We start from the raw sequence: 10,927 nt of genomic DNA on the forward strand, positions 1-10,927 counted from the left end.
TTGGTGAAAGGCGCGGAGAGACACATGCTTATGCAATACGCAGAGATATTGATATAGCAGCTAGTTCTTGAAATGAGGAAGTATGAAATAAAATTTTTTTAAATAAAATACGAGTATGAATCCTTACGCGAATTCCCGCCTAAAGAAAATTTCTCAACAATACGCAACAAAAGTTTTCGTGTCTGAACACAATTGTTCTGATTCACCCAACAATGTTTCAATGTTATCGATTAACAGGTGAAGAATGCAACGATTTATTCGAAAATCGCTTGTAATTCAAAATTAATTCTGGTAAATTCGTTCATTTGTTTTCTCATTTTTGTTAAGTTGACTCCTTTATAGTAAGAAAAAATTAAAACAGAGTTTTTAAGATCTCATTTTATTATAAATTCATTTTATAACCCGGTAAGCTCATATAATAGCATGTATTTTGTATTTAAAAATTAATCGAATTTTAATCTTCTCAAGCCCCGAACAGCACTGATATGTTTTGATATATATATTTGACATTTACTTTGAAAATCGTAAACTGTTCAATTTCAATAAAAGTTATAAAAAACGTAAAGAACCAAAAAATATTCTTATTGATGTGATTGTGAATAATTGATTTTATACGACACGCGAACGCTCATCTGGCAGTATACTCACGAAACACATCTTTGCGTTGATCTATGTATACCTGCAAAGTTAAAAATTCCGATTTTTAGCGGCGTTTGACTATTTGTGTTTTCTAAGAAGGGATTGCAGAAAAATCCTTGCAAAAACGTAAAAGATAAAACCAAATTTTTTTTCATTATGCATTCAACTTAATTAAAATATGTGAGACGCGTATTTTTTTTATTTACTTCGGTTGTATTGAAAATTTAATTATTTACAAAAAAATATTTGCCTGGTGTAATATGCACATACCGTATATCTAGGTGCGTTTAAAACATTTTATATCAAACAGATTTGTACTGCTTTACAATTTAATAAGTGATGTTTAAGGGCAAGTTCCATTCTCTCACGAATGGTGTAGATTTCCTTTTGCTTGAGTTTGATAAATCTTTGTGTACATTATAAAATAGATCCAGAAAAAGCAAGACGATTTGATATAATGAAAAAATACAGGTCGTTTTTAAATTGAATTTATATAGACTTCAAACATAATTCTGCATATGTATTAATATAATAAATATGCTTTTTTTTTGCAGATACAGTTGTTTCCTAATTGAAAAGGCTAATGTTTTCGTTTACGTTATAGAACTGATCACTGCTGGTGAATAATTGTTTCCATAACAGGAACTGCGTAGTTTTTTTTTTGTAAAATTGCATCTATGGGACAAGAAAAGTATACGGATTCTGATGCAAATTCAGCGGAAGACTGTAATAATCATAGCTCAACGGCCAATAATAAAGTTAACTTCAAATTTGACCCAAAAAATAAGGACAAAAATGAATCTGAATCCCAGAACGAAAGAAGCAAAAAAGCTCGTTTATCGAACATAATATCTTTAAATAAGAGTTCGGAACAAGTATCAGCCCTGCAAAATTCTGGAAATGAATTTAAAGTGCGTGTTGTACCATTAGAAAAACTATTGGAAAAACCAATAGTGAATAAAATTAAAGAAAATAAGAAACTGATATCCGAAACCCAGTCTAGGCGTTTACCCGACCGTAAGAATAGGAATAATTGTACTCTTATAGAGTTAAGTGACAGTGAGGAAGACCAAGAAAAAGAAACATCAAATCCACAAAAAATTAAATCGGTTTCGGCAAAATCAGACGAATTGGCTCAACACGAAAAATCACATCCTTTAGAGGGAGCGCTGCCCCGCATAAGGCAGTGCACTGTTCGCATAAAACGAACCATTTTTCCAACTTCTTCAAGCCTTTTAAGCCAAAAATTGACTATTACTAAAGTCAACGGTGGAGATAATTCTATAAAAAATAATAAGGATTCTTTCCACGAAAAAAGGTCACCAGCATCAAGTAGAAAATTAGTTATGAATTCTGATTCAGATGAATCAGACTCAGCTACATATGAGAACGTTAACAACTTTGACGATCAATCTGAAGTGGAGTCGGATGGCAAAAGTAGTGACAGTGAAGTGATACCAGCACGCAAAAAGAGAGTTTTTAATAAAAGAAAGAAAAGTAGTGATGATGATTCCGACTTCACACCACAGCCAGTTCCCAAAAAACGCGGACGCCTCCGTCGTGGTAAGGAAAGCAGTGATGAGGATGATAGCGATGTTAAGCGGAAGGGAAAGGTCAAAAAGGGTGCTAAATCAGATGAGGAAGATGCTGATGAGAAAAATAAAAATAAACGCAAACATATCCGCAAAATTATAAAAACCAAGGATCTAGACATTACCACAAAAAATGCAACTAAAGAGGAAGAGGAGCGACGCAAACGTATAGAGGAACGTCAAAAGTTGTACAATCAAATTTACGAAAAGCCGGAAAATGTTGAGGTCACTGAATTGGTGCTGGACTTTGACGAGGAAACTAAAAAACCTTTGCTAGAAGTTGATAGAGGTATTTTAAAAAAATTAAAACCTCATCAAGTAGCTGGTGTGAAATTTATGTGGGATGCTTGCTTCGAAACAATGAAGGAAGCAGAAGATAATGCTGGTTCCGGTTGCATTTTGGCTCATTGCATGGGTTTAGGAAAGACCTTACAAATAGTAACCCTGTCCCACACTTTATTAGTAAATTCAAGACGAACCGGAGTAGAACGCGTTTTAATAATAACTCCTTTGAGTACCCTCAATAATTGGGCACGTGAATTTCATCACTGGATTGCATTTGCTAATAAACGTAATGTGGAAGTATATGACATGTCCAAGTACAAGGACAAGCCAACCAGAATTTTCAAACTAAACGAATGGTTCGAAGAGGGTGGAGCATGCGTTATAGGCTACGATATGTATCGTATATTGGCTAACGAAAAGGCAAAAGGTTTACGAAAGAAACAACGTGAAATATTGCAGCAAACGCTAGTAGACCCAGGTCCAGATTTAGTTGTTTGTGATGAAGGTCACTTACTTAAAAATGAGAAAACCTCCATTAGTAAAGCTGTTACTAAAATGCGAACTAAAAGACGAATTGTTCTAACTGGTACACCACTTCAGAACAATCTTAAAGAATGTAAGTATGGATTTTGAATGTTTTTTCTTATTTATATTTTAATACATTATAAATCTGTTATGACTTTAAATAGCCTGATTCCGAGTGACCGACAATGATTTATTTATAGAGTATTTTATTGTTAACGGATACAGGAATAAAATCAGTATACAAAATGCGATTTATATCAGTTAAACTCATTCCACTTTTCATAATTTAATATATATACTACTTCATATCAGACAAAAAATGGTAATACTGTATATAATTTTTAATTTTATGGAATAAAACTCATAAATTTATTAATATTTCTGGTAACAAACTTTAAAATAATGTTTAAACGCCACTTTTTTATAACTAAAATGGATTACAATAATATTTTTCTCGAATGTGAAGAGATAAGTCTACAATTTCACTTCTTTAATATTGCGTTCATACACAATTTAATTACATTAATAATTGGTTGTAAATGATTCATAAGTTTACCAAGTTTCATTTCGTCCTTAAATATAATAAGAATACATTATTATGTTTGTATAATCGAATAAATACAACAATTTTCCTTCCTTTAAATATTTTACAGATTATTGCATGATTCAATTTATCAAACCGAACCTTCTTGGCACATATAAGGAGTATTTAAATCGGTTTGTGAATCCTATAACCAATGGTCAATACACAGATTCCACTGAGCGAGATATTCGTCTTATGAAGCATCGATCCCACATTTTGCACAAAATGTTGGAAGGATGCATTCAGAGACGTGATTATTCGGTGCTGGCACCATATTTACCGCCAAAGCACGAATATACTGTTTATACAACTCTCTCTGATCTGCAACAGCAGCTTTACGAATATTACATGACGACTCAGCGCGACCTTAGTGGCTCTGATATTAGCGGAAAGGGAGCACGTTTATTTCAAGATTTTCAGGATTTGCGTCGAATATGGACTCATCCGATGAATTTACGAATGAATAGTGATACGGTTATTCGTAAACGACAGCAGGCTAATGACTCGGACTCAATGGAGGATTTTATTGATGATGATGATGATGATGCTGAGAGTGACACCGGTTCAGAAACGTCTGTGGATTCATCAAAATCATTCGCCAGCGGCGGTGGTGGTAGTGGAACTGGTGGTGTACAAAGTAGAAGTAAATCTGTCCGTTCATCCGGTCGTAAGCAAATAGATAAAGATAGTGATATTGAAGAATTGGAACCGCCACAACCAGAAGCTGATCCATCAGAATGGTGGAAACGTTTTGTGGAGGAAAAGGAGTTGAACAATATAAATCATTCCCCGAAACTGGTGATACTGATGAACTTGCTACAAGAATGTGAGGTTATTGGTGACAAACTTCTGGTGTTTTCGCAATCCTTACAATCTATCGATGTAATCGAACATTTTTTGTCATTAATAGACAGTAGGACTAAAGGATACGAATATGAAGGCAAAAATAATATATTTATATATAAATACAAAGGATAAACGAATTTAATATGATTTATAATTTTAGGCGATGTCGGCGATTTTAAAGGTTGCTGGCAGCCGGGAGTTGATTATTTTCGTCTTGATGGCTCATGTTCCGTCGAGAGTCGTGAAGCGATGTGCAAAAAATTTAACGATGTTAACAATTTGCGTGGTCGTCTGTTTCTCATTTCAACACGAGCTGGTGGCTTAGGTATAAACTTGGTTGCTGCAAATCGTGTTGTCATATTCGACGTTTCGTGGAATCCTTCTCATGACACCCAGAGCATTTTTCGAGTATATCGTTTTGGTCAGGAAAAGCCTTGCTATATTTATCGACTCATAGCCATGGGCACAATGGAACAAAAGGTATATGAGCGGCAGGTAGCAAAACAGGCAACAGCTAAAAGAGTTATAGATGAACAACAAATTTCTCGTCACTACAATCAATCTGATCTACAGGAACTTTATTCTTATGAGCTAAAACCAGGAAGTGAACGAGAAATACCTATTTTACCAAAAGATCGGTTATTTGCAGAACTACTCAGTAAACACGAATCGATGATATTTAAGTATCATGAACATGATTCGCTTTTAGAGAACGAAGAAAGCGAGAATCTTAATGATGCTGAACGCAAGGCTGCTTGGGCAGAATATGAAGCAGAAAAGACACGTAGTGTTCAAACTGCTCAATATATGTCGTATGATCGAGGTGCTTTCGGCGGTCAATTAGGCAATGCAACCGGTGGAGTAACATCTAACCGCATTTTTGGTTTTCGTTCGGATGTACTGTTACAGTTACTCAATATGAAGATCGTCAAAGATCACCCAGAAATAACACATACTCAAGCTCTACAACTTGTTCCCACGTACTTGCAACATTTATATACCGAAATGAATAACAATAATCCTACAATGTATAAAGAGCTGTTGTCATTACACGCAACACTTGCCCATCCAAGTGGAATGTACATGAGTCCACTTTTGTACGCAAATCAAAATCCAAATGCAGCAGGATATTTCCAATCTTCTAGTGGACAAGCTGGACAACAGGTGCCAATTGCAACAGAAAACCCGCCAGCTACTCCATCTGGTCCAGCCCCGTCCGGCTTCAAAGAGAATGAGGTATACGAGATTGATTAATTAGTGACTTCTCGCTCCATTCTCAATATTTACAAATAACTGAATATGAAATGCACCGAGAAGAATGACAGATCTGCTAAGTGCTGATTCTGAATGAAAGAAAACGCTGATTAAATTGCTTACGGTCCTGATTATATCGGTATTTGCTCTCAATTGTAGTAACAAATATGTAGTTGCCCCCATAAGCACACCAATGATATGTTATATATATGTTAAAAATACCATCTTACTGGGTGCGAAGAAACAACTTCGAAAATATAACATTTAAGTTCAATTTTTGCAATGAGGATAAGTATAAGAAAATACATATATAATTAATAACACATAAATATTCGTACATAGATCGTTTTTTTGTTTTGTTTTTGCAAACACATAAATGCAAGCACGTGAAATAATTTGAGTGACTTTATTCAATAAATAATACAACCAAGAAAAATGTTGCTATGGTCATTATGCCTTGCTAAAGTGATGCATCTTTGTCGGTTTGCATAATATTGATTTATTGTACGTAAAACCGACCATCACGAAATAAAGTAAATTTGAGGTAGTAAATTATTTTCCCCGAATTTGTCAAGCTAACTTATATAACAATATTCCACCACTTAACTATTTGAAAGTATTGTCAAAGACGAAAATCATCGTATTGTTCCTAAGCCACATAGATTTTAGATCTACTTTATCTAATTTTTTTTCTAATGTTTGTAATGCATGTTTCCGAAACTGTTCGACAGAATTATAACAACCATATATTATTGATGGAGCTCAAAAATTTCCGTGAAATTTGTCCATCGCATGAATATAGTCGTAAATTGGCGTTTTTCATTTGGTCAGTCACTAATATTCGTTTTCGAACATCAAAACATTATACATGTTTCATATCCCATGCACAATAGAAATGTATTACTTTTGATTTAATTATGTGTCTATACCATTTTTTTACTTTTAAATATTACGCTGCTTTGAATTGATAATTACCCCTTCCTAAGAAAAAATGTCATAATTTATAGTTAAACATGTCCTTTTTTATTTCAGAATCAAAATAAATTTTATGGAAAAATATACATATGTACAAACATGACTATGTTTACATTTCAGATTTTTTTTTTATTTTGTTTGCACACAATTATTTTATGAATGTCTTTCAATAGAACACTATATACTAGTCACCCAAAGACTGAAGATGTAAATTATGTGTTCTTGTGTTTTTTTAAATGACGATTAAGACTAAACTTGAGTTCAAAAGATTTACCACATATATGACAGCTAAGTTCAGATTTTTTCAAATGTTGCTGATAGTTGGTACAGAGTTGATCAGTGTTTGAAAATGGTTGTGTATTTTTTGGATAAACAATTTCTTTGGACTGGCTTTCGCTATCACCGCTTTCATCATCAGAAGAGATAACTTGCGTGAAATCATTATCGATACTAGAGCTGTAGGAGCTTTCTATATGAACTCGGGTTTCTTCAATTACTTCATTAGCATTTCCTATATTTGTAATAGGGATTGCAAGATCTTGTCTATCTGAGTAATGAAATTGTTCACTCTGAAGTTCCGTTTTAAAAGAATTATCGTCCGAGGTATTTTCTTTGAAATGACAAAGCAGCTTATGTGTATTCAGTTGATATTGCGTAGGATAAAGCTGAGAGCATTGGCTACAAGATAGACTTTGTTCTTCCTCCTTACTGGGGCATTCCGTACTTTCTGAAACAATAGGCGTCTCATCTTCACGAGCATGTATTTGCCAAATATGAGCCTCAAGTGCGTTCTCCGACTCAAATGCTTAAAATAAAAATTTAACATGAAGATTGACATAGATACTGACTACCAATTTTAAGCTCACCTCTATCACAGTAAGAGCATTGCCATGATCTAAATCCATGAGCGCGCATATGGACTTTCATCTTTTTCCCCAAGACACCTAAAAAGAGATTTACACATAATATATGTATATGTATATAAGTGCTTATAGTGGCCTATCAGGCCAATTATTGACTACCATATTCACTTTAATATTCTGATATTTTTTTACTCACGTTTGCCACATTTAGTGCATTCAATTTTAGAATGAATAGCTTTGGTATGTTCTTTAAGAGTCTCACGTGAGTCACAGAAAAATCCGCATTGAGCACATTTAATATGTTTGCTAATTCTATGCCATTTAAGATGAAATTTGAGACGTGTAGCAGTAGTGTTTTTAAACTGTTTTCCGCATATGTGACACTCCATGTCTTTCAGCTCATGTATTCGTTGCATGTGCTGTTTATGCAATTCCGTGGTAGCTGACATATGTCTACATAAATTGCATTGCACTGGTTTTACCGTTTCATCATTCAATTGAAATGGTGAACCCGAGCATACGGAATTGTCCAATAGTGGAGATACTGGAGAGACCATTATTTTAGAATCATAGTCCGGCATTTGTATTAGATTCTGAAATTGATTGTTTTCGAAAACTCTTTCTGTGCTCTTAATATTGCTTTCATTAAATGTATTCTGTATTGTTGGTGTGGGCTCACTTTCAATAACTTCCTCTTTAATGGGAATATGAGGAATATTAAAAGGAGTATAACTTGCATCACTTTTTCCATTGAATTCGTTATCGCTTAGGTCGTCAACATATATAAAATCGCAAATATTTTCACTTGTTTCATCTGGTTCAGATAGCTCCTTTTTAATATATATTCGATTTTCTTCTCGTATGTTGTATAAATTCCTCCATTGTGATTGTAATTCTCGGCATAGATCCCGGAATTTAAAAACTTTTTTAAATTCAAGTATACAGCACGTGCATATATATTGTGGCAATCCATCATTCGGATTAATCTGAAAAATAATAATCACATAATATTGAATTATTTTAAAAGAGATTTGTATTTACCTCAACATTCCAAGTCGCTAATTCAGAGCGAATATGTGATAAATCATACTCATCTGTACTGGAATCAAAAATTTTACGTAGGAAATTTGATGCTGTTAAATAGAATATACCACACGTCCGACATGGTTCTATACCATCCATAATATCATTATCCGACATGTTAATATAAGAAATACGGCCTAGATCAATTGTTTATAAAAAGCTATGCGAAAAGAAAAAATCAAAACTGAAGCTCTCCAGGTATTCTATATGACAATTTTGTTCAAAATAATTAGATGGTGCCAGACCGTCGAAAAATTAAACACAAGTTGTAAGTATGTATTGTGGTTTTCTTATTATATTAACCCTGCTGTTAGGTTAAGGACCATTTGGTCCATTTTTTTTCCTTTGTAACATGCAAAACGGGGGAACCCCTCGCCTAGTTTTTATTTTACCAGAGTTGAGTTAATAAAATAATAATATTTAGCAAGTATTGAACCAAACTAAATATAAAGACTAAGATTAAATTGTTATGTCTATTATTACACGCGGCAACAAAAGTTGCTAATTCTCGGGCGATTCTCTTTTGCTGTCGCCCATTACCTTCACCCGAGCAACTTGTGTTGCGCAACTCTGTTCGAGTTTTTTTTCATTCTCTTTCACTTTACTTTAACCCACTGTCATTTCTCTTTCCTTACAGGTATTTGGGCCACTCTATCACATATGTATATTAATCAGTTCTGTCAATTAAGAAATACATTTTATTTATAATTCAAAATTAAAACAAAGATTATATGACAGACTTTCACATATATCACCCTTTTCACTATCGTCTGAATCAATTTGTATGGCTTTCTCCATACATTTCACAATATCTTTAATTAATTCGATTTTTTTGTCATACTCCATTTTCTAAAATATTTATATTATATTATGTATATCTGTATACATATTTGCAAATTACTTACCAAAAGATGAAATTAGATTTTGTAAATATATTCAAAATATTAATTTCAAAAAAATATACGCAAATGCCGAAAAACGTCGCAGCGAACTGTTACGAATAAGAACACAAAGCGAGTTGCTGAACACTGGAAACTCGGCGCGATTCTCCTCTCCTCGTCGCCCCCTCACCTATAAACCAAGAGTTGCCGAAACAAAAGTTGCAGCGTGTAATAACAGAGTATTTTGTATGAAAACTGCAGTATGGACCAAATGGTCCTCTAACCGAAGATTCGTAAGTTTTTTTTAACCTAATAGCAGGATTAAAAATTATTTTATTTATTTAAATAAATAAATAAAAAATATATATGTGTTACCATCCCTCCTTCTATGAGTAAATATTTATGAGAATCAAGCGCATTATTTAATTGTAATTTTTGTAGTTCTCGTATAAATTTATTACAAAAATTTTATTTATTATAAAATTACACATTTAATTATTTTTAGACAATAAGTTACAGATTTATTTCTTCCATATATTAGAATTGCACAATTCCCATCCATTTTTTTTTTTGCTTTGTTAACAATACATACTTTTATACTAATACTTATACTTTAATACTATCAATTCTTATACCAATACATCAAGAGAATTAATGCAGAAACTTTTGCTCGCTGTGCAGTAATTTGCTTTTAACAGTTCAATGTATGCTTTTGTTTAAGAACGTTGATGAAACGCAGCAAAGCGAAGCTAAATGATGGCCACCTCTCGCCTTTTTACGCTTTGCCAAGCAAGCAACGCATTCATTCTGATATACTCTTTGCTTTCCTCACTTCGTTCTTAAGGTATGAAGTGTCAAGCAAAGCAAGAAAAGTTCTATGTGAATGGGCCATTAGATAAGTATAAACTATATGTATAATAGGGGTATTCGCTTCTCTTGCAAAACCCTTGTCGGTGCAAGAATTGCATATATTTCCTTTTGGTGCACCGGCACAACACAAACACACGCAGAAAATTATTTGCAATGGCAGTAAAATATGTCAGACCAAAGCCGATGTATGTTTGCGTGTAATGTCACGAAAAAATGTAATTGCAACCCTGTTTTAGCTGTCATTTTACATAAAGACATATTAAGTCGTTAAATTGTTGAGGACGGTAAGTTTTAAATAGATTTTATAATTTTTATTTAAATTATAAAGATTTGTTACAGTTTTTTTGTTAAAAATGTATGCAGAAGGTGCGCCAATTCACAATAGTCATTCACAATAAATTGACCGAATCAGCCGTTCATATATCACTAGATTCTGCAATGGGTGTTCTCGTGCCATTCTATATTTCGGTATAGTATTTTTGCAATCTGTAATCTTGCAAGAGCAAGCGAATACCCCTAATATAAATTAAA

General features: G+C 33.4%; 2 protein-coding genes across 4 annotated transcripts; one reads left to right on the forward strand and one right to left on the reverse strand.

The window, feature by feature from the left end:
* The first annotated feature begins 612 nt into the window (after positions 1-612).
* LOC105229540 (transcriptional regulator ATRX homolog) lies at positions 613-6,811 on the forward strand. Of its 3 annotated transcripts, none has more exons than XM_011209888.4 (4): positions 613-765; positions 1,194-3,132; positions 3,695-4,564; positions 4,631-6,811. In XM_011209888.4, the coding sequence occupies exons 2-4, from the start codon at positions 1,317-1,319 to the stop codon at positions 5,722-5,724; spliced, it is 3,780 nt and encodes a 1,259-aa protein (XP_011208190.1). In that variant the 5' UTR covers positions 613-765; positions 1,194-1,316; the 3' UTR covers positions 5,725-6,811. The 3 variants fall into 3 exon arrangements, with proteins under 3 accessions (XP_011208190.1, XP_011208188.1, XP_029407582.1); XM_011209886.4 differs by having other exon boundaries at positions 643-920; XM_029551722.2 differs by having other exon boundaries at positions 648-920; positions 1,200-3,132.
* LOC105229541 (zinc finger protein 135) lies at positions 6,725-8,911 on the reverse strand. The gene is made up of 4 exons (XM_011209889.4): positions 8,604-8,911; positions 7,759-8,548; positions 7,566-7,643; positions 6,725-7,504 (listed from the first exon to the last, which is right to left on the reverse strand). Exons 1-4 carry the CDS (start codon positions 8,760-8,762, stop codon positions 6,912-6,914), a joined length of 1,620 nt encoding a protein of 539 aa, XP_011208191.2. The 5' UTR covers positions 8,763-8,911; the 3' UTR covers positions 6,725-6,911.
* Between the last annotated feature and the right edge of the window lie 2,016 nt (positions 8,912-10,927).

This window comes from Bactrocera dorsalis, chromosome 2, assembly GCF_023373825.1.
Source record: "Bactrocera dorsalis isolate Fly_Bdor chromosome 2, ASM2337382v1, whole genome shotgun sequence".
Lineage (NCBI taxonomy): Eukaryota > Metazoa > Arthropoda > Insecta > Diptera > Tephritidae > Bactrocera > Bactrocera dorsalis.